At 40.0% G+C, this 24,933-nt stretch overlaps 1 protein-coding gene across 1 annotated transcript in view; it reads left to right on the top strand.

Annotated features, from left to right (window-relative positions):
- Positions 1–24,933, top strand: part of AFF3 (ALF transcription elongation factor 3) — a 328,515-nt gene that overhangs the window by 213,881 nt on the left and 89,701 nt on the right. The window contains exon 8 of the mRNA XM_069855424.1: positions 21,646–21,697. Coding sequence (XP_069711525.1) covers positions 21,646–21,697 — 52 coding nt within the window. The remainder of the gene's footprint in view (positions 1–21,645; positions 21,698–24,933) is intronic.

Raw genomic sequence — 24,933 nt, 5'->3', positions numbered from 1 at the left:
GATGATGAATTTTCCTGTGTGGAAAAGTCCTACTGTTCATCCATGAATAGTTATGATTTTTTAAAATCTTTATAGTAGCAAGCTCACAGTTTCATGACAAATTACTTTTCATACCTAACTAAACAAATTATTGAAGTTCTTCTGCCTTAATCTCTGGATTTGGATTAAATGTCAAGAGTGTGAATAATTTTTAACCAGGGGAAAAAAATAACTCTTTGGATTTGTTAGGATGTTATTGCAAGCAAGTTTTCTGGTCTTTGATTTGCTAAGCTGCAACTGGAGTCTGCCTTCCTCAGGGTAAGAATATTTCCACATTATCATTTCACCTGCGGTATTTTAAGAGGGAGAATATTATATCTCAGTGTGTATCTCAGCTTTGTGCATTCTGTTCTTTGTTTAGCATGCAGACAATCTTCATCTCCCAAAAGAGATGTGGAATACATTTATTGGCAATTTAGATTTGATGATAGATTTGACAAGCAAGCAGGATGACACACTGAAGCTATCAAAGCTAGAGATTAATCATGACAAAGGTTTGGATGAGGTATATTGTTCCTGAGATTCAAAAGAGTTATACTTACGGATCATTCCAAAATCAAGGCAACTGTACCAGTGTCTTACAAGGATAAAAGCTAAGTTTTTCTAAGGAAAAAAGAAAGAAAAAAAAAAGATGGTTTGATTGGCCCACAGACCTTTTATGGCAAAATAGTACAATTACAGATGGCATTTCTGCATGCTGATTTTTATTAGTTTTGTAAGATATCTTGTCAGGATTCATTTGTGCTGATTCCCCTTTCATAGCATAAACTATAAGCAATTGTAGGTAAAGAGAAGGAATCTCTTGATGTATTTTTTCAGAGATACACTCTGGGAGATGCAATAGGTCAGGTAAACCAAACTGAAATAGAACTGATCTGTTACCTGATGGGCTTACTACGTATTTAATTTTACTAGAATTTAGTGCAATTATGGGTGAAAATCCCATGCATTCACCATCAACTTTACTACTATCAAAACAAAGCAGACAAATAAGCACAAATAATCTCTTGGAAGTATTTAGTAGCATGATACAGACAAAGGATGAGCAAATTACCCTTTTGTTCCTTGTTTGATGATCAATTATTTTTCCATTTATTATGGCTGGAGTTTGGGGAACTGGAGGGGGCCTTCTGTCCTGAAGTCCCCCAGGGAGATGAGGCAGGCAACCTAGATATGCAACCTGCCTTGAAGACAGAGGACCAGTACAACAAAGAGTGAGGAAAAGGTCTGGTTGGAAACCCCACAACATCACAGAATGTACCCTCAAAAGTAACTTGTTGTCACTCCGATCTGTACTGAATTTAACTGTTGGACTTAAGAAAAAAATCACGTGGCTGCTATTGTAAAATCCACATTTTCCCCATAACTTATGTAATAAATGTAATATGAGACACAATTTTTAATACTTACAGCATACAGAAGTAACAGAAGTTTCTGCAGACTTCTGTGGAAGAAGCCTGTTGCCACAAATGGTAAAAAACCCCAGAGTTCTTCCTCTGTCACAGAGTAAAATTTTGATCTCACTAATAATTATAGACGCTCTCTATAGAAGCATGACGCTCTCCAGCAAGACTTCTTTCAGCCTTATTGTTTGAAAGACCAAGAGTTCCTATGGGTACCATGACTCATGTTTATGCTGTGCTGCCCATCCCTAGTTCAGTTAAAAATATTTCTCTGTGAGCTGCATGCTTTACTGTGAGCGGTCTCAGTAAAACAAGGTCACTTAAATGTGTTGAAAAAGAGGCCTGTTTTATCCACAGTGACTGCATGTGGATAAAACAAGGACAGAAAAGAGAAAGCTGTGTTTGTCAGGGAGGAGGTCTGCTGCTTCTCCCCATCCCACACAGCTGCCACTAGCACACTGACCATCGCGTTCTGCGGCACGGTAATCCCAGTGCACCTCTGCTGAGTGAACAGCCCAGCAACCCAGGTCAGGAGACAGATGGTCACTCAGGAGGCACATCTTTTCCTCCTCTAAAGAGCTTTAGTTTTTCAGGCTTTGTATTCAATAGAAAGAAACTTCTCCCTGAGACTTTCCCATAGGTTTCTTTGCTAAGAGCAGTTAGCTGATGCCAGTCTTCAACAAGCATGGTAATGTAAGGAGCCCTGCACCACCCACAGCAGACTCTTGTGATTGATGCTGAATATCCAGGAGTCAGGAACTGAACTTCCAGCTCTGGAGCCTGGAAGACAGTCGAATAAACAGAGAAAGGGGAATATTAGAGGTATAGTAACGGACTTGTTAGCCAGATAGGATTTTAGGAGTTTCAGTATTACACGTAACATATAAGATTATGCAAATAATACACAAACAATGAGAGATAGTTGCAAAGCTGGATGGTGAAGGTTGGATTGATAGAAGGACCTAAGATAATAATATTATTTCCAACTTGCTATTATTTCCTTAAGATCACGGTAGGTAGATAACTTAATAACCATCGTCCCCAGACATTATGGAAAGATTTCTTTAAAAAGCAAAATTATTTTGATTTTCTTTATCTAACAGATGTGGCAAAGTTCATCTTGAAAATGATCCCATTTGGCAGAATGACTATGAATTCACCATAAGAACAACTATTTCTGTACCCTGAAGGACATAAAAGCCTTGGTCCCTAGCCAGAAAGCAAATACTTCTTGTTCAAGCAGCTTATGTCTTTCTACTTGAGAAATATTAATCTTATTTCTTTGCATGCACTTGTCATCCACTCAGAGTTTTACCCAAATAAATCTCTGATTCTTTTCAAAGAACATCTTCCATACGAGTTGCATGAGCTTTAAAGACTCACCAAGAATAAAGTGGTCCAGGCTGACACTCTTGGTTTCCAACAGAGAAGCAACTGAATGAGTCTTATCCTGCAGTTCTGCAGTTCAGTTAATGAAGCATTTGATGTCCTAGGAAGCTGCTGCCTCTCAAAGCCAAGGAGAGGGAACCGCCAGGCCCTATTCCCATCTTTGGCCACCAGACACAATGACGTTCAGAGACTTTCCACCCATAACACTGTGTTACATAACTCTTACCCTCTCCCAGACCCACAAAATTGGTGAAATTAAATAGCATGAAAAATTAACCCCACTGTTGTTGGAATGCTGCTGGGTAATGTGTGGCCTCATTTGTGGCTACAGCAGAATATGTGTTTGATGCTTTTGTAGTGGGGGCTCTGTGCATGGGGCAGAGAGCCTGGTAGCACAAACCCTGGGGAGCACCTCTGCAGCCCCACATCCCTGCCCAGTCTATCCTCAGGCACCTCAGACTCTATGCACAGCATGACTTCTCATTTCTCTTTCCCTGACTTGTTACCTGCTGTCCATCCCATGACATCCACCACCCCTTCTTTTTCTTTCTTTCCTTTTTCTTTCTTGCTGCTCACCTTCTGCTGCTTTGCTACCATCGCATCCCTGATTTTGTCTGGCTCATCACCTGCAGCCTCATTTCTCCTTGCTTTTTGTTTCTGCTGGCCCTCCCCTGCTCCTCTTTTGCCCTTCAAAACGTGTCCCTGCATCTTCTGAAAAACAGAAGAGGAATAAAGAGATGTATATAACAAGGGGTGCACCAATACATCCATAGAAGCTTGAGTTCCTGGATTAGTATATAAGCCTGGTCACTTGCTGCTTTTGTCTTTGTCCCTTGATTCATCCATCATGTCATCTTTGCTTCGTGGTAAAACACTGGGCTGAAGACTAAATTTTAACTCTTTTGTCAGGTGTCCAGGCATTGCCCCAGTCTTCCTTTGGGGCGCATAGTTTTCCATTACTTCTCTTTTAAGAATTACAAAAAAAGACAGAGATAAAGAGAGATTAATATGGAGAAAAGTTTTACTTAGCTACAAAATGCTTTCCTTTTATAACTTTCAGCATGATTGACAGATATGTTTATTTAATCAAATTGCCTTTTCTGTCAGTGTATTATTTAATAAGGGAGTTCTTTTTTTGATTGCATAAGAAATGTGGAAGCATTTGAGAATTTCTGATGTGCTATTTACTCATCCATTATGTTGGGAATCAGTTTAATTTCTATGTCAGCAGTGGAATTAATAATCACAACAGTTATCTGTCACAGAACGATCTATTTGGGGATTTTCTCAGCAAACTAGGATGTATTCCCCACCTTTCCACCAGAGAAGAAAGCTTTAAAAAATAAGTCAAATTTGAACGTGTTTTTGTTTTGATTATCCCTTCCAGGCTGATGGTAAATGCACATCTTTTCAGGCTTTAATTCAGCATGGAGTCACTGATATGAAATCCTTTACCAACATAAATTATCCCATCTTTTTTTCCCCACTTGCTTCCCTCTCAAACCCTCCCAGTGTGGGTGGCTCCCCAGTTAAAGTGTACCCTCTCTTCCTGGAAAAAAAAAAAAAAAAAAAAGACAGTCATAGCTTCCCAGAGATAATCCAAAACCGAGTTGTGTCAACTCGGGATAACTTTGTTCTATTTTTGGTGTTGAACTTCACCATCAGATGAACAAGCTTCCCATGTGACAGCAGGAAAGCACTTGAGATGATGAGCAGACAGATGTGAAGGAGGTGGATGGGGCCCGAATCTGTTTCTGCTCCCTTTAGGTTTTCTTCAGTTTTGCAGTTATGTGCAGCCCCACACAAGTAAATAATTGACACATGAATAAAACTTTTCAGGTGATATGCTTGATAAGTACCAGGACTTTTTATATGACTCCAAAGTAAGGGCAGTAGCGGTTAAACGAATTGCTTTTTAAATAAAACACATAAGAGAATTTTTTAAATCCTTCATTGTTCCTTGAAATGTTTTAGTGCCTCATTAATTCTTGATTAGCCTGGTTGTTAAGAGGCCATTATTACGTGGTAATAAGGTGTAGGAAATTACCTCTAGGACTATTGTCCTGTCACACAGACCTGCTATAGTTAGCACCTCATCAGGTGCTGAGACCAAGTGCCAGTGGTATAAATTAGGAGTTCACTGCCTGCTGGTGGGAGTTGTGATGGTGATTTTGTGTGATGGGGTGTTTGCTGTCATGGTGTGAGTCCTCTGGTGCGGAAAAGTGGACAAGACCTGATAAAACATAACCCCCTCACCAGCCTTCCGTGCTTTAAGGGCTCCCCAGTCTTGCCTTTGGCAGAGCACGGAAACTGTTACAAAACGGTGGAATAAAATTACTTTGCAATTACGTTCATTTAAGTAGTTTCAAATATGCCTGGGGCTCACACAGATGTAGTCCACCCTTTGTATGATTTATTAGGCGGAAAGTGTCATAGGGGATTTGGTGTTGGTCCAGCAAAATACCCCCAAACTAATGACCTCCTCAGGTCATTAGAATTTCTTTTGAACACGCAACCTAGCTCAAAGCCTGCTACAAACGTTGGTGAAGCTAATCTTTACTCTTTTACAAATAGGAAAATGAGACTTAGGGCCTACTTCTGTTGTGATTTGATTCAACACTAATCAGCATTCTGAAGAAAAGATATACCTGCATGTTCCAGGTGGCATATATTTTTTCTTCAGTGTGAATAATGTTTCCCCACCCACCCAATCTCTTCGAGGCTGAGACTCTAATGCTCAAAACATGCAGCCTCCATTCATTACCTATACAGGGAGCTAATGTGATTTGGCAGCATCACTGTCTTTGAAGAGCACTGAAGATGCTAGTAATTAAAAACACAAAGTGTGCTCTCCCTAACGCTTTCCTCCCTACTTCTTCCTGAGTTTCAATCTTTGAACAGCAGATGAGGCACGGTCCTAAGAGGATGGAGAGCTGGGGCAGCTGCTGTCACTGCCAGCATGCAGGGATGGTGCCCCACAGGGTGTGCCAGCCCCTGCTCACCTACCTCTTCTTGCTGTCAGGTTTCAGATGGCATTCATGCCTCAGGAGCAGTGTCAGAGCAAAGCTGTATTGTGCCTGAACCCCCACAGTGATGCTATGGGCTGGATTTCAGTCCTAAATATCCATGGTTGTTGTTAAATAGCTAGGGAGTCATTTCAGTGTGCTTTGATCCAGTTTTCAACCTTTACAAGTCACAGTGCATATGCCACTTGCTCTTTGAGCCATGTGTAAACCATGTCCCTTGCCCCATCCCCAAGCACCACCTTGACGCTCCTCCAGAATGGATCCTGGGCTGCAAGCAGCTGGAGAAGAGCAGCTGCTGCTCATGCCTTTTTCACCCTGTTTGTCAGCCTCAGAGCTGGGACTGCAGAGAAAGTTCTACATGCTTGGTGTTACGCCTGCTTCAGGAACGAAAGCAGCCCCAAGTTCCAGGCAAGGTGGCTGCTGCAGGCTGGTGGGGCTGCTTCCTCTCATCTCTGAGCCACCAGAACCCAGAGCAGCCCAGAGGGCACAGACACCCCTCCAAACCGAGTTTCACCTACCCCTTCTCAGTGTGGCAAAGCACAGACCCCATGGCCCCAAGCACTAGTGCAGAAGACACCTATATGCCATTGCTTCATACATCGACTAAAAAATATTTGTTATTATCCTGTGAGAATAATTAACAGTGAATTGTCGTTACTTTTACAAAGATGGGGGGAAAATTCCACCAAAACTCAAGTCTTTAAAGGGCACTTCTGAGTGTAGTTTCAGATCTCATGAGAACAAATGGAAGGAGCAACTGCAGCCCAAGCCAAAGACCGTTAGGAGTTAATAACTACACCAGTGTAGCAACAAAGAACTTCAAGAGTTAACATTCCCAGCATGACGAAAGTTTATTTAAACCTTCTCCAAACGAGCAATATAACAAATTCTTGTTAGGAATGAATGATCTCTCACACGTAGCTTAAAATAATCAAATATTCATTTAAAATACCAGAAGAGGTCAAATGTTACAGGTTCTTCTGGAAGAAATTTGGATAGTCCAGTCCAATTTTATTATTTATTTGTAACATTTTACAGATGCATAAATATGTTCTTGACTTAAAACCCACTTGTCCCATTTCAGGTATTCATGCATAGCCAGAGAATTACAGGCTCTTAAATGTTGACATACTCAGTAGCTCTGCTGTGCTGTGATATAAGAGATATTGTTGTACATAGAAAGATACTGTTTCAGCACTTCTTCACCCTTCCACCTTGTCTTCAGCCTTCTTTCACTTAAAATAACCTCCTAGCAAAGGCTCCAATGGTGAAGCAGAGGCTGAACAGCAGAAGATGTTAGGTCTGAGGCAATGCTGATGTGTTCCCAGCTGGGATCCAGAGTTTCCTGTCCCATTTCTGGATCTGTCTGACAGATTGAACAATCTGTCTTTGGAAAAAAATAGTGAATCTTTTTGCCTCCACTTTCTCTTTCAGATTGAACGAGAATAGTCAGGGGTTGTTTCCTTTTGACCTCGCAGGTTCTTGGAAAATGTACCTATACAGAGATCTCTCACTAAAAAATAGTGTGATAGAATACAGCCCAATAATAACTTGGTACCTGTCTTGACAGGATTGGTCCTATTTCATACTAGTAGTGATCCCACTAGTAAGGAGGCTAAGTCTCTGTACTTTGGTGTTCAGCTAGAAGGAAGCGTGGAGAAAGTATTGGTCTGAAAATTCCAGCAGACCTTTCATTCACTCCTGATTCTTCCCTGACACAGTTTTACTTTGCATGTAGACTTCAAGCACAAGACATTCGTAAAACTATGTAGTGGGGGCTGTTTGCTGCATCTTTTGAATAGTAAAAACTTTTCTGCTATTAGTACACTGAAAAATACAGAATAATTTCTTTAGACTAATAAAGATTCTGCTGGAGATACAGTCTAAAGGTTTATAGAACCTCTGGAAAGAGGTCTTTATTGTCAGTCTTCTACATTTTTGCCTATTTTATTCAGTATTTTCATCAGCCATCTGATGAAATATTTAGTGCCTGATAAAACATGTACCACTGAAGTATTTTATCAGTAAAAAAATCATTTGCCTTGAAGGTAATATTGTGGGCTAAGTTAACTGCTGATGAAAGTGGTTTAAGTAGAGTGACACTGATGATGAAACTAAGCCAATATATTTAGTTTAGGAGATACACTTTTAACATTTTTACTACTAAATTGAATTCTGTAGAAATCAAGTCTCATCTCTTGTACTTATGTCTTCTAAAATATATATTGCATAATATAGACACAGTATTTGCTTAGAATATTTTTGCAGTTGTACTAAATTAATATGTTATTATCTGTAGGGTTTATTCTCACTTAAGTATCAAACAAATAATTACCCACAGCTCTGTCAATATTACTTCTTGCATATTTCATTTCCACACCCAAAAGCACTTCTGAAATAATAATGATTGTTTTAATTGAATGCAATCTGACATCAAGTAATAACAAGTTAAATGATACTTAACGCCATTTTCTCAAAAGTGGAGGCTGCATGTAGATCCTGTAAGAGACTATGTAGAATTCAATTCCTGCAAACTCTGTAACAGATAATCACAAATTTCAAACCAACCAACTAATGGAATTCTATAATGGAGCAGATTTGAGCAAGTTTTCTCGATTCCAATCTGATTTTGTAAAAACAAAACCAAAACAAAACAAATAGAAAGACCAAAGAACCAAATCCTTGGATTTCAGTCACGTAACGACTTGAGAATCTATTTTCTGCGTGCTTGGTTCATACCCACACTTGCTTACAACATTGCTATGGTGCAGAAGTTTGCTATTATGGATGGCAGTCTGACAGCTTATGACAGAAAAAATATTTCACAGAAGCTTCAATTAACAGCCAATGAGTGGAAAAAAAATAAAGAATCCAGTGTGTTTTGTGAATGCAGATGAAACTCAAACCAAGGCTGTTTTCACTACTTTGCAAACTGAATTAAATTAAATTCTGGGTCAGTGTGGGTAATTGATATTTTATTTGATACAATAAAAAATCATATGGGTCAACTGAAAAAAACACCCAAACCAGAAAGTAGTTGTGTTAATTCTCTTAGGAAATTGAAAAATTATGCATTTGGGGCTAATTGTTTCATTTAGCCCTTATCTCACTCCAGAAAGCTCTTGGGCAGCCGTATTACAACATTAGGTACAAATATGTTTTGAAATAATGGTTTTGAAAGAATAAAATGACAGCATAGCATTTCAGAAATGTTGAAATTAATAATTTTACACAGAAATTAAACTTTTTTATTTCCTAAGGGAAAAGCATTTCTCAAATCTAGCAATTTCCAAGCATTTGGCCAGTCCTCACACTGTTCTTGACAGCTGAACTATTTGCCAGAAAATTCCCTTCAGCTCTAAATCCCTCACACAAGACTCTAGTTAGAGCCTCATCCATGCTCGAGCCTTTGTGAAAAATGATTGTCAACATTTTTCTCCAGATGATTCAACACTTCCAAAGATTTAGGATGGCAGAAAGCATTATCTGACATCATTTAGACTTCCAGATTATTATTTTTTACAAGCTGGTTGCAGTAGTTAGCAGCTGGGTGGTAGCATTTGGCAATCAGAATACAATTGTGTCTAATTCATTTTGATACACTACCTCTACTAGTTAAGAAAGGATATTTCTTTGGAAATGACATTACATCCCTGACATATGATTTTTTAATATGGCTTTTTCTCAGAAACTGCCAGCACGGTACTGCCAGCATGCCCAGCTAGTGTCCAGGAGAAAATTTAAGAGCAGTGATAAAATGAAAGGGGAAAATAGAAGCACTTCTTGCAAAAAGAGGTTTATAATAGATATTCTGGCACAATATGGATGATGAAGGATGGAAAATTCATAACAGTGTGGAGAAGTGCAACACACAGTCTGTACATGGAAGACTGGCCTATAACTCACAAGATAGTGCATGTCGAGTGAGTTGCGAGAGTTGCTCCCCAGTGTATATTTAGAAAGAGACATTAGAAGGGAGATATAGCATGGATAACATGGTTTACTGTTTGAGAGCTAACTTCATAATTTTGTCCAAAAGTGCTTCCGAAGTAAAAAATACATGGCTTTGTTGTTTGGGATTTTTTGTTGGGTTTTTTGTTTGTTTTTTTTTTTTATAAATATATGTATATCTATTGCAGTCCAGCTGGTGTGTTTCTGCATGCTGGAATGTGAATGCTGGGAGTAAAGCCCTTCCCCAATCTGAACAAGCAGCCCTCAGCTGATTATTTCTGCAGTTGCAATGTCCAAAGGAGATTTTTATCTACAGAAGAGGAGCTTCCCATTTTGACTCCTAGAAGGGGTTATCACAAAGTGAAACAAACAGGTCCAAAGTACTTGGTGCCGTCAGACCCCAGAGCAGCTGAGGTTCTGTGCCAGAAAGCCACAGATAACCCGAATACACCCTTGACCGGAGCTGCAAAATGAAATTTGAATTAATGGGTTGCCATGTGAGTGACCATCTCTTCAGTGCAGCTCGATGAGAAGCAAAGGAATTACCTGACCGCTGCTGCCACAGATGGCACACGTTTTTCTCCTTCCAGCAGGAAAGTCCATTGGCACGTGCTGGCCTCAGGTGCCAGTATCTGCCTCCAGCTCCCCTGCCTCTGCAGCACCTGTGCCCTGAGCCCTGGTGATGCCTGAGCAAACCCTTCCCTCCCTCAGCCCATCCACAGGGAAACCTGACAACTCTGCTTTGGTGTGCTATCAATTAGGAGTGCTATCAGTTCGGAGATGTTTGCCTCACTGGAATTATCTTCTCCCCTTTCTCCTTCTTGGGATTATCTTGTTAGTGCAGTGCGCTTAGTAAAAATGTTGGAAATGCCCAGGCCATGGAGGTAGCCCCTTCAGGAACAATGATTGCCTTTCTCTGAGCTAAACACACAGGGTGCAGGTCTCCGTAATGAGCAGTGATCCATTTGTCCCATGGCGCCTGGTGAAAACTTTGCTTTCCTTTTGTACTCTGCCTCGTAAGGAAAAAAATGTAGTTTTCCCTATGCCTAGCTTGGCTGCAAATGAAAGGCACTGAGAAACCTGCTCATGGGAAAGGTTTAAGCCCATTCCTGCAGAATCATAGAATCATAGAATCACCAGGTTGGAAGAGACCCACTGGATCATCGAGTCCAACCATTCCTATCAAACACTAAACCATGCCCCTCAGCGCCTTATCCACCTGTGCCTTAAACACCTCCAGGGAAGGTGAATCAACCACCTCCCTGGGCAGCCTGTTCCAGTGCCCATTGACCCTTTCCGTGAAAATTTTTTTCCTAATGTTCAGCCTAAACCTCCCCTGGCAGAGCTTGAGGCCATTCCCTGTCGTCCTGTCCCCTGTCACTTGGGAGAAGAGGCCAGCACCCTCCTCTCCACAACCTCCTTTTAGGTAGTTGTAGAGAGCAATGAGGTCTGGAAATTTTGACAAAATTCAGGGGGGGCCCTACAAATTTAATGTACAGAACTCTACAGCCTACTCCGCAGCATCAAGTGATGGTACATCGATCTGGCCATACAGGAGCTTTCAGATCTTTCTGCCCCTTGTTGCTTTTTTTTCCCATCTTGCCACATACAGTATTAATTATTTGACAGTGTATTCTGACATTTTTATTATTTCAACAACAGCAGAATGTAATAGCATGTAATTAGGAAGCAGAATATAATAGTGGTATGAAGCTGACTTTGGCAATGAGAATTTTTTAAATTAAAATTTCATTACTGCAAAAGTGTTGTGCTATTACCCTTTCCAGTGTGTGAGCAACAGTGTCTGTGAGTGAAAGTGATGACCCTCAGGGACAGGTAGGCTGGTTTGCCACTCCTTGTACTCCAGTCAGGGATTCTCCCAGGCACTGCTCTTTCGTAGCATGAGAACCTACAAGGGTACAATAAATTTTAAAGTCACTATTAAATGCTGATTTTACAGGGAAACTCCTTAAACTTCTGCAGGGGGTATGTGGTGGTTTGGTTTAGGGGGGATTGTCTGTGAAGCATCTGGGGCTGTGAGGAGTCTTTTTGCACCACGGACTTGTCAATTTTCTATATATTATCCTTGCAGCTCATATCTTTAAATTAAATTGTATGCTCCCTTTCACAGAAGCCAACTGGGTTCTTGTATGTTTATTTGCTTGTTTTAATCATTTTTTTCTCCATCTAGTCAAATAAACCTGTAAATTCAGTGTGTACACTATGGAACCTCATCCAAAACTATACTGTCTCCTTTCTGACAGGGCTGACAGAGAGTATAATCACCTGTATTGTCCAGAGTACTGTTTACATAAAGGAGCAATAAATACCTGTTCAAATTTTTACTGGAGGCCTCCCAGATGGATGGTTCATTTATTATTACAGACAGGGTTTCATTTACTTAGTTATTAAAAGAAACAGGCCGCTACAGCCCATTTATAACTATATTAAAACTAAATGAAGCTATAAGTATTGCACATGGGACTGAGTGAAATACATATAGTGGCTTTCCAGGAAAGGGCTAGGAAAAACAGCATTTAAAAGGAAACACTGAAAACTTTGGGGGTCCTGGTGTGACTTTCACAGCCATGCTTCTCCTGGCTGGAGCTCAGGAAGAAATGTAGGGCGTATAGTTCCCACATGTGCTTGTGCTGCTGCTTGGTGCCATATATGTATTCTTCAATAGCTTCTCTGTGTCTGCCTGTCAGCCGTTTGCCATCAGGAGGGACGAAATTAGCCTGTTCATCCCCTCCTCTAGCCTTTATTGACATGAAAATCTCCAGCTATAGTTACTGAATAATCTTTTTCTTTACTCCAGAGCCAGAATATCATAGAATATCCACTCCAGTTACAGGAGGGGAAAGTGGGAAAAAAAATCTTGACCAGAAATTGAGGACGTAAAAAAAATATAAATAAGGAAGTTTTGAAATTTTTAAGCAGAGCTGGTTAGGTTAGAAAAAGCCTGCATTCCCACAATCAAGGAAAAACCTAACTTTGCTGAAAGCTAACTCAGATTTGGTGCTGAAGTAAAATTAGCAACGATAAATGAAAGCAATCTGTGCAATAGAGAAGAAATAGAAAGTCAACATATCATGAAAGAGGAAGACAACAATAAATCTAAAGGAGAAATAATAAAATACTGGAGATGGATGAAAGGAGTGGAGGATACAAGAGGGAAGTTCAAGAACAATGAGAATAAAGGTTTTCTAAGGTGTATAAAGGACAATAACAATAAAGAAATTCTAGCAATATCCCCTTTTTAGCTGGAAATATCAAAGCAGTTAATAATATTAGAGTCAATAAATATATTTTTAGATCAGAAAAAGCAGGGTGCATAGTAGACAGGCAGGAAGCTGAACAGTGTCTAGAGACACTAAATTATTTAAAATCATTTACCCTAAATGCAAGTATTTGTAAGGCTCAGATCTTCTGTGCTGCCGTATAGCCATGAAGGCCACTGGCTAGCAAAATCTGAGGGTCATTTGTGGTGTATTTTGTAATGTGGGGTTGACCCCAGGAGACGGATAAAGCTGTGCAATATGCTAAAAGGCCAAGACAGACAGTTTAAGATTCAAGAACAGGTTGTCTGGCACTTCCTACTTTACACAAAATCTGGAGGAAACCCAAACATGGTTCCTTTAATACCACTAAGGAGCTGGGGAGTAATAGCTCAATTTTTGGCATTCAGTGATTAACTTCCAAGGAAAGAAATGTAAGCTCTTATCAACCAAAGCTGATTTTATTCTGTGAGGAGTTGACAACTAGGGCATGGAGGAAATTATATTCATTGATGGTAAAACGTTTTGGAGGATGACAAGAAAGAAATGGTGAGGATGGAGCAGTTATCGATATCCAAATAATTGAATAATTCAGCCTCACAGCTTGAGAGATGAAGGTGAGCAAGCAACTGGGAGTCAGTGCCAGCAGCATGCCCTGGCACAGAGAGACAGTCGGAGCCTCTGGCAGGCAAGGCAGGGCTCAGGATCACACAGGGATATGGAGCTGCTGCTTTCCCCATCACTTTGATGACACAAGAAACTTCTCATTTCAACCCAGCAAAGTTTGAGAACCTCTAGCCTAAATTAATCTCATTTCCATTGCCCGGTCAGCAAGATAGGGATGGGGATAGGGATAAGCATTGGCTGTGAATGTTGCTAAATGGTCAGCATTATACAGATGACTGCAGTCATCTGCGAGGGAACATGAGAATAAAAATGTGTAGGATGATGACTCCAGCATGAGAATAGATGCTTATAATGCTGAGGATTAGGCAGAAAGAGGCTATTTGTAAGGAAATAATCGCCACGTACAAAATCAGATGCTGCACCTTCAGCGGGGAGACCTGACAGTGCAGTTCTGTCTGAGACACATTAAATTCTCCAAGATTTCTGCCACAACAGCTGATACACAAGATGGTAGTGCAGTTCATGCACTCTTATTTAATTTCACATTTGAAATGAATATTTTGTAGATGGCAGCATCAGTAATTGCTAGGAAATCGGAGAGAAAGTGTTAGTAAATAGCTGCTAATCACATCCAGCAAGCCTGAGGGGAGCAGGAGCAGGGGAACAAGAAATAGATTGGAAAATTGTGAGCGGTGTGTTCAAAATAATTATTCCCCAAATGTGTTTCTTCCTGTCACACAGGGCATGATTAGCTTTGGCAAGTCCTCAGAGTGATTGGACTACTTAGGTGGGTGCTTAGGCATGAGCTGCCAGTAGGTCGCTCATCTCTCTTCCTACACTGAAGATTCGTGCACTTTTAGGAGGCTTCCTTGCTCAGGGAGTGGGCTCACTTAGGTGCATTTCCCTGCTTTTATGAAGAATTTCTCCCATTTTTTAAGGAGGTATTTTGGGCACTTCTGCCCAGACATCATTCTTGGGAAGCTCTGTGAACTTTGGGGCATTTTCTGGCCACCCTGTCAAGGAGTTAGAAAATTCAGGGTATGATTCAACTGCATTCGTTCTGCCTTTCTCTAAAGGGGGCAAGCATCGCTGGGCTAAATTTAGTTGTTCACCACAGTAGCTGGTGCGGGGGGAACATTTCAGCTTCTACTCGTGGGAGAGAGTAATGGCTGTATCAGTCAGGGAGGACTGCCTTGCATTTCTAATGAGACCGTCAGTGTAATGGGAATTTAGCAGAGCATTAAGCCAGTTTAAATGGTTTTGGAGAGTTGTGTAGACCAGCCTATATGGATTCAAGCCAAGGACACAAAACTTTTCCTTCAGAGCATCTATTTTTTATTGGAATTGCTAATTCTATTTCTATAGACTGAGTTGTTTTTTCAGGCATTTAAATTCTACACTCTGGAATTAAATCTCACATTGATATATATGCTTCATTCCAGCATTAAGTACATTAATATTTCACCAGCCTGATTTTATTGGCCTTCTTCCTCTGTTTTTAATTAGATTTGACGGTATTCTCTATAATCATGTTTTCCTACATGTTTCTGTGTAGCAGAACTTGCACAAACTGCTTGTTGAGGGGTTTTTACAACTTAAACATCATATATTCAGAGTGAATTTTAAATGCTGTAAGCAGTGCTCATAGAGGTCTTATAAGCCTGTGGAAACCTCTACTACAGCATTTATAAAATACCCTCTTGATCCGGTTGTTTACCTCAATCGATAAGCTTTTGACTTTTTTTTCATATAAAACAAAAATAAATACTACACTTTTCAGATAATATAAATGCATGAGCTTTTTTAAAATGAAGCATTTGCATGAGTTATAGCACTAAAGTGAAAAATAATTTCAGCAATCAGAATCTAATTAATTAAAAATTACTACTGTATAAAAACAGCTACTCCTATACTTAGGATTAGTAAACAAAGCTATTTGAAATACCTGATTTGGCTGTAGGTAAGTAGCAAATAAAGCTGGCCATCTGTTATGTGCAAGTAACCAAGGTAGCAGCAATATTTGTTTCCTTTTTTGTTTTCTTTGTGTTTTGGTTTGTTTTTTTTTTTTAAGGAAGGAAATGTGCTCATCTGTTTGTTACGAATTCTCCATGCTTCTTACCAGGGGTATTTTTCCTTACATTTCTCTTTTAGAAAGCAACCAAAGACAGCCAGAAACCAAAGTTACATTTGTCTTATTGGAACTTATGTCATGTTACTTATGTGAACACCCGCAGCTGAAATAATCCCAGTAACATAAGGGCACAGCCTGGTCAAGAATGGCAGACTCCCAACTGGTGTTCTCTCTCATTTTGCTGGAACAATAGTTAAAAGTCTTGCATAGTGTTGTGCCTCCAGGAAGGTTTTCTTTTGTTTTTCTACAAAGTGAAGCAATACTTTTCTTCTCCGATATCAGCACATTGGTTGTGACCTTAAACATCTGGAATCAGTCTGAGAGCCTTCTAGCATACTGCTACTTGGAATAGTATCTCTTTTCTTTCTGGGTTTCTGGTAATATTGAAACTAGCACTGATAATATTGAAACAAATGTCCAGTTCTTGAAAGGACACTATGCATTTACAGGAAAGAAAATAAAATCTCAATATTGTACATTAAAAAATAAGATAATTTTCCAAAACCAGCCTCATTCAGATGAAACATTGTGGTGGCATAAACTCAAACGAGCACTTAGTTATCTGATTTTCATATTTCATCACAACCCTTTGCTTTGCGGGGTTCCTCTTCAGCTAAAGTCAAGGTATTTTTCCACTACTGAAGCTCCTTTCCTACATGATGAGCAGAAATCACTGAAGTCCATAATAAACACAGTATTCTGACTGAGAGGCTGCCTAGCATTAAAATGTAACAATATACTTGATCAGATTAACACATTCATGAGATCTTTGACAAATTGCAAAGATGGTGACTTCTGAATTTATTTAAATGACAATTGCAACATACATATGTTTGTGCCCTAGGCTTGCAAACCATTGGCAAGTTCTTTCCTAAAGCATTAGTGCTAATGATTTAATTGCTATCAAATTTTTCCTTTCCCATCTTATTTTTTTCTTTCTAATTACCAAAATTATCATGAAGACCGTATCCCATATAGTAGCTTAGATCACTAGAGCACATGAGAGTTTTCCCCCTCATTTTCATGACCTCTCTTGAAAATCTTCAAGGCCTCTCCTCTTGTCCCTTGATTTACATGCTAAAACAGGAATCTCTCTAATCACAAAACAAAACCACAGAGACATTTTTTGAGAGTTTTATGCCTCCGTAAATAATTTGCAGGGGAGAAGGAAAACATTCCTTAGGCCAAGGAATGTGAAATGTATCAAAAGTTAAAGTAAAATTCAAGGTGTGTTGCCTGATGCTTCTTTTGCATTCACTGGCAGAGGTGAACAGATGGGGCTGTGTCTTCACCCTAGAAGAAAATAGATGTCATCCTAAGCAAGCTTATGCTGGAAGGGTCTCAGGCTGGTTCCAGATGTTAAAAATTACAACAAATAACCAGCTGAATGTTGGAAGATCATCTCCCCCAGACACTGCACCTTTGATACCTTCTTCCACAGCAGCTCCTTCTCATCCAACTCTTTCAAACTCAAAAATCTCAGACTCAGGCCCTGGCTCTACCCTCACATTTGAAACTTGAGGTTGCTTTGATATTACTTCTCGAAGGGGAAACTTTATAATTTCCTGCTATCTAGTGGACTCTGGCTGGGCATAAAAGTAATCTTTGCTTGGGACTTGACTTTCCAGCAACAACAAATCAGGAAAAAAGACAAGACAGTGAAGCTGCATGTCTCAACTTCATCATTCCCTTTGAGCAAAGTGATTCCCTGACAGTCTGCAATGGCTTCCCATCCCAAACCCCAGGTAATTTTGACCAGAAGCATCTCCTGTCCCTTCAACATGCTGGGATGAGCCAAATTCCTGCAGGGTCCCTGCTTAAGGCCCCACATGGTCACCCTGCCCTGGTAGCCTGCTAAACCACTGCAGGGAGCAGCCCCCAGATAAAACATGTCAGGATTTCTGGTAAGCTATGTGGGAGACTTGGATATGCAGTCACATTGGCAGGTCTTGGATACTGATGCCCTCTACAAGACTTTCTGTCTATTTGCCATTTCATGTAAGTAACTCCTCACCCCCTTTCTTTACCACTATAACTCAGTGGCCCAGCACCCCATGCTGCAACCTTTTAATTGGTTATCGGAGAAAGAAACCAGCTGGCTTGCTGAGAATTTTCTCAATATCCCAGACTCATCCTCATTTCCTTTCATTATGTTTCTACCTGCACATTTTTTGTAGAGAAAGGAACAAATGCATTCATTATAGTGCATGGAGTACTTGTGCCCAGCCCTCCCATCCCCTCACTGCCTCCACAGCCTCCCAGAGATGTCACTAAAAATGTGTAATTAGGTTCTGCAAAGTGACTCCCTGACCATATGCAGGAGCCCTAGGTGGTGGTGTTTGTTTTTCAGAGCCACTTTGACTACTAGTTCTTTTTTCTATCTTTTGTTCACAAAATTATATTTACTTATCTTTATACCAGTGACCAAGCACATCAAAGCCAAGTCTATTTCGAAAAACCTTAAAACTCATGGATGATGTAACTTACTGGCCTGGATTTTGTGTAATCTGAAAAAGGTGTCATAGAGAATAGCTAAAGATAGGCTGTGTTGAAAAGGCTGTGTTTACACATGAGCTTGTACGTGTTTGTCTGTCCATCCTTGTACTAGTTTGCCAGAATACATAAAGACATTTCACCCCAAGAAGCGGTTGATTTAAACATGATCTGAAGTGCTCTGCTAACATAGGATGTACCAAAGCTCATTCCATGCTGAATCTGTGCCAAAGTGCTATTCAGATAAATTACAAATTAATGTAATGTCTCTTGTGAGGTTAAAGTATTTTTCTTCTCTTCTCTACCCTCTCTCTTCAAGTGGAGTCTTCTGGTCCAGTTATGACTTTTTCTTTCAACGGCTGTTGTTGTCATGACAAAGATGAGCATTTTAGGAGGAGTGTTCTTCAAAAGCATCCAGACTCAACATTGATCTAACTTCCTTAAGATGCTTACTGCAAACTAGAGACCCTCTGAAACAAGTACCTCCTCCCCATAAAGGGTGTGTTTCAGCCTGGGCTTTGACAGCTGCCTCTTGTTCAAAGACCTTCCCTCTGCAGATCTACTGGCAGGTGAAGCTGTAGATCAAGGCTGAAGACCTCACCTGACAGCAAAAGCAGAGCAGGGATGAGTGAATATTTTTAAGGAATGAAGTTTATACCTGCCAGATCCCATTCTAGGGAAAAAGAGTAAGCAAGCAAACATTTTATGATGACCTGTTTTTTTCCTAACCCCAGCGTTAGGAGTGAGTTTGTGTGCTGACAGTAGTTCCAAAAGGGGCCACAAGCCCTGAGCAGGCAGTGCTTTTCTTGGAAAACAGCGCTTCTGAAATGAGAAACAGATAGGGAAAATAAAGATGGATTAAAACATAGAAGCAAGGAGAGGCTGATAGGCCAGTGCTGTGGTTTCTTGTTCCTTTTGTGTGGATGGATCCTGCTTGCACTCCTGGTGCTTTACTCACACTTCCGTGCAGCCCAAAGGCTTCAAAGCATAGTAATTGCTTCTAATCACAGCCTCACAATACACTTTTTTTTTTTTTTTATGTTGATACAAAAAGCCAAGACACTAATAAATACATAGAGCTACCTGGAACATTTCATTATACGCTTTTGATTTTCCAACTTCCATTTAAATTGCTAAATCTTAAATAATGTGCTTAACTACCACCTCACTAGCAGAAATTCACACACTCAAATTTACAGGACATTGGGAAGTGACACCCTGCATGCTCTGCTTTTCACACAATAAGCACATCTCTCTGTGGTTAAATCACTATCAGGGCGTATTTATTCACATTTAATTACATAGTGCCCAATCCCAGATCTGAGCTTTCTATTTTCAAGCACTGTTTACTCGGGGATTCCCTAAACATGTCTAATTTTTAAAAAAAGAGCAATTATAAGACTCTTTGGATCCTTGTTAATGGTGGGATCCACAGCCACTGTGGATCTTGCGATGTTTATGGGAAGCTTTTCCCCTTTGACATATTTTAGCTGTATTCCTTGTCATTCAAACCTGTCCCATTTTCCCATTTCTCAGTAGGGCTTGTTAGTTTGGCTAGTGGCTGCATCAATATGGCCTCAAGCTCCGCCAGGGGAGATGTAGGCTGGACATTAGGAAAAAATTCTTCACAGAAAGGGTCACTGGGCACTGGAACAGGCTGCCCAGGGAGGTGGTTGAGTCACCTTCCCTGGAGATGTTTAAAGCATGGATGGATGAGGTGCTGAGGGGCATGGTTTAGTGTTTGATAGGAATGGTTGGACTCGATGATCCAGTGGGTCTCTTCCAACCTGGTTATTCTATGATTCTATGATTCTATAATATGGCCACCAGAGTTTTTGCTGACTCAGGAGGTGGAAGAGTGAGCTTTTTCCTGCCTGTGGACGTATTTCTGGGTAAAACATACACAAATCTTGCTGTGAGATTGTCAAGTCTCTCTCAGTCAATGGGCACCCTATGTATATGAGGTTTCTGCATTGCAATACGATTTTACTGAATTTGGTAAGTTGGTTTTACAGAGGAAAAACCTTGGCACAAGAAGAAGAAAAATTGGGGAAAAAGCAAGATAGGAGTCTTTAAGAGGTGAACTAGTAGGAGTTCTCTGCTCTGACCCCCCGATCCTGTTGTTATACACCTACGTTCCCCAAAAGGTGCCGTGAAGAAAGAGGGAAGCAGCTGTGATGGCAGCAAGAGGCAGGGACTGTACACATAGCAAGGAGCTGAGGAGAGGGTGGATTGGGTTGGTACTCTTTTAAGACACGGCACTCCATGCCGCCTGCATAAGAGTCACGCTTTTCAGGCACGCTCTTGGAAGATCTAGGCACAAGAACAGGGAGGTGGTTTGAAATTACTACATATGTCTTCTTGATATATTTACACTCTGGGGACCACCCACATCACAGGATGTGTTTGAATTGCTCACCAAGCTTTCTTCTGGAATTGAGATGAAATTACAGATTCTCTTTTCCCAGAACGCAAGAAAAATTAGCAACTTTCTGAATTAGTAGTATTATTATTACTATTGCAGAGGCATTTTTTAAAAATAGGTCCCATTCTTGAAGACCTTTCTACCACTGGGAGAAATCTTTGCACCTCTTCAACTCCTTTAACTGCTGGTTACTTAACCCTAGCTTTTAAAAAGAATACATGGAGGTAAAATCTTAAAATCTTAAAATCTTAAAATCTTAAGCAAGTTGAGGAAGAGATGTGGGAAAGGAGGATGACGTTCCCATTAGGAAAGATGCATTATTTTCTATGCTTATATGAAGTGAAATCCTTGTGGATACTCTTGCACTGAGACAATATATTTTAGTTTTAATTGTTTCAGTCAATGTCAATTTAGCATCAAGCATGCAATAAAGTAAAAATGGCCTTTGGGAAACATCAGAGAATCTTATTTTGTGCTGCAGTATTGCCAGTGTAAATATCTACTTCTGTTTTGTAAGCTCAAAGCCAAATGGAGAAAAATTTTCCTTTCAGAGAGACTACTGACCTGTCAGCATCAAAAATATTATTTTTAGCATATAAAAATTGTTTGTCAGTGAGTGCAATAACAAGAATCTTTGCAAAATACGTTATTACTCTAGTAAACATTTTCCCTTAGGCAGTAATGGTAGGAAATAAATTAAGAAGTTAGTTGATAGCAACTGGATAAGAAAAAATTATAAAGGAAGTGTCACATCTACAGAGTTACTGGTATAAAATATACTTTCTTTCTATTTAAATTATTAAATGTTTACAGTAGCTCAGAGAAAACATCAGATTTAAAGCATTTTGTTAAAATACAATTTCTTCTGCTGCTTGTTTTCCAGAATGCTAGAAGATGACCTCAAGTTAAGCAGCGATGAAGAAGAGAATGACCAGGTAAGAACCAGACAACTGACATGTCACGTGTAGCTTGTTTCATGTGGAGTCTGAGCTACTGCAAATATTTTGCTAATGCTTTTTCAAAACGTACATGAAGGTTATCAAAATACATAGCAGTACTGTAACTGGAGTAACAGATGTTGTTGCTCAGAGCCAACCCGCATGTGCTAACTACTGTATTGGTGGGGAACAGTCTACAATGCTCCTGATTTATTACCCTGATGTGACCCAGAAGGTTTTTCTATCAGTCTCCTTCTGTTTTGAATTCTGTTTGTTTTAAAAATTGGCCAAGGATGGGAGAAACAGGAATTCTGGATTAAAGATTCAGGCCAAACTTTGCAGGCATGAGCTGGACCCAGGGATTAGCCACTGGGCTGCTCACCACTTACCTGCTGAGTATCTCACTGCCATCCCCCCAACCCTTGGCTTTACTGCGAGTGTCTTCAATGCTCTTTCTGTGTGGCTCACTGCATGCTAAGAAAGCTAACAACAGCTGAGAGAAAGCCTTGGCTCTGTGTTTGGTTCACTCCATAAGACAGCAATTAGGGCACTTGCCTGAGTTTTAATGACCTCAAACTACCTGACTAGAAGCAGATACATCAGCGAAAGTTTTTCATGTGTGAGGACAGCTGGGTTTTGTTTTCAAGAGGAGGTGCCTCCCAGTTTTCCTTAAATCATTGCTGTGTTTGTCTCAATACTTAAGTACTCGTATAATAGGTCAGGATCTTGACTTTCCTATGGTCAGCTGAGAACCTGCTGCCAAGCAGTTCTATTGCATGCTCTCTCCTTCTCTTTATACTGGCATGGATGATTTAGTTGGTACTGAGAGGCCAAGAGCCACTTCTCTTCCTCCTTGCACTGAAACGCATGTCCTGTGCCTTCAACAGAGCATATGAGGGCAGTACAGCCTCTGATTGCATCACCCAGGTGGATACAGACTTGGATATAACATGGGTTTCAAATGTGATTATTTCAGTCAAGGGTAACTGGAGCTATCTAGACTTCTGGAATTTAGGATCTTAGACAAACAAATCTAGATATGTAGGCGTGAAGCTTTTCCAGTTGTTGCGGGGTTTTTTTAGCTCTTGTTATTAAATTTTGTATTTTACAATATATTACAGCAGGTAAATCAAAATAATTTAATATTTATATTAAAACATCGTTTCATCTGTTTTGAGCAAAGCTTCTTGGTGTTAAGAAGATTCAGCAGATGGATCAATTATTTACGTATTTATACAATTTCTTTTTGTTTAATGCATAATCCTGAAACCTTCATATTTAATTACTCTTCCTGCTTGTCTAGATAGTTTAAAATACAACATATAGACAGTGTAGGGCAAAGTAAAGTGAGTGACAGAAGGGATGTCTGAAGAATAACAATAGCACACCAAGGTGCCGTGGTGCTTGCAACAAGGGAGGGGAGAGCCAGAGGTTGGGAGAGGTGGCTTGTCCTTTTTGGGTAGGAAGGGAAATGGGATCCTGCAGAATGGATATCAGTATGGAACAGGCTGGTAGAGCCTCAGCCCATAAATGCTTGTTTGCTTCATAGTGAGCAGAAAAATACATGTGGAAATATGCATTGTGCAGGAAATAGAATATGAGTAAATTTAGTCAGAGAAAGGATAGTGGAAAAGTACTGCTGTTCAGGCATGCACACATGGTACCTTTGGTTTAGCACTACTACATGTAATTACTAATATCTTTCGTGTGTTTGTAACCCATGCATAATCTCAGCATTGTTTTTGCTACACAAGGTCTTTGCTCAGTAACCACAGCTTAAAGGTACAGATGATGTAGCCTCAGTCTTTCACCTTGGTGCTCAAACAAGCTTTCAAACAAGACAGAGCTTGCCACCAATGCCAGAAAATGCAGAGATGAGATCCATTTACTCATTTCCAATCGCCACGGACTCTAGCATGAGCAACTTTTGGCAATTGCTTTGTTAGTCCTCTTTCCTCATCACATCTTTTTCTAACTTGACTGTTTCCTTTTATTTCCTAATTCCGAGGATCTTTAATCTCAGATCTCCTGAGTTTGGGAACAGCAAAGAAAGAAATAAAATATAAAGGGATAGGAACAGTCCCTGAATGATTTGCAGATATTCCTTACATAATTAATTAATCTTTTAACAACAGACTCAATTAAGTAGTCCTGTTTCTTAATGAACTAAAGGTGAGTGGTACAAGAACTGGGAAGCTTTTCATTTTGCTGATTTCTAAATAGGGAAGTTTAGAGGAAAGACTTTGAAACCAATGGAGACACTTTGTTTGCAGCTGGAATTGCTGAGCAGTGAACAGAGTTTCTGAAGCAGTGCAAAGGGCGACAGGTGCTCCTGAGCTCCCAGGGCTAGTGTTTGGAGGGCTATGAGTGACCCAGGGAATGCAAGCCATGGATGAGGGAGGAGAATGCAAGAAAAAGGCATGAATAAGAGCTTTGGGACCCCCAGTGGGCAAGGCATTCCCAACCTTTCCCTCTGCATCAGCAGTTAAGGTAGTGAGATTCACAGATCCAGGAGAGGCAAAACAGACTGGGTTTGAGATGAATGTGTATGTGCCCACAGTAATTACGTTATCCACACATATTAGTCTCTTAATTTTAATTACATAAATGTATTTTTCCTCTTTAATGAGCATAGTTTATCCATTTAAACTGATCATTTTAATTTTACAGGCAGTGATCATAGGATCTAATAAGCAGAAAGAAAATTTCCTGTTGGCATATTTTACATCACACAGATTGAAGAAAATACACTTTTTAATCCCCAATCAATATCTGAAGAGCGTGCAATTAACAGATACCAAGGTAGTTAACATAAATCTGCAAGTTAAAGAGCCAGTTCGTTTTGATTTATAACACTTGGAGTAATAATTTCATCATCATCTCTACTAGAAAGCATCTGAAGCTTTGTAGCATGAAGATGTCGAAATTATACTTAAGATTGTTAAGAGTACAGAATTGTAGTGGTTATTGCCTTTTGGTTCCTTGAAGTGTGGCATAGCACTTGAAACAGTCCCCATTATAATACCCTCCTCTTCTCTGTAGAGGTCACTGGGTAACTTAAATCAGTCTTGGGTGAAATATTAAAAGGAGATTGTCAATTGTAATATGAACAATTCTCTTCTTTTCCCCCTACTTGTCCTTTTACAATATGAAAATTTTGTAATAGAAAGTAGTTCCTTTAAGGACAAAAAGATCCCTGGCATCATTTGTGCAATTCATGTCAATCAAGGGCC

Source organism: Phaenicophaeus curvirostris, chromosome 1 (assembly GCF_032191515.1).
Source record: "Phaenicophaeus curvirostris isolate KB17595 chromosome 1, BPBGC_Pcur_1.0, whole genome shotgun sequence".
Taxonomy (NCBI): Eukaryota; Metazoa; Chordata; class Aves; order Cuculiformes; family Cuculidae; genus Phaenicophaeus; species Phaenicophaeus curvirostris.
The sequence above is the reverse complement of the archived record's forward strand: the minus strand, read 5'-3'. Positions and strand labels throughout refer to the sequence as shown.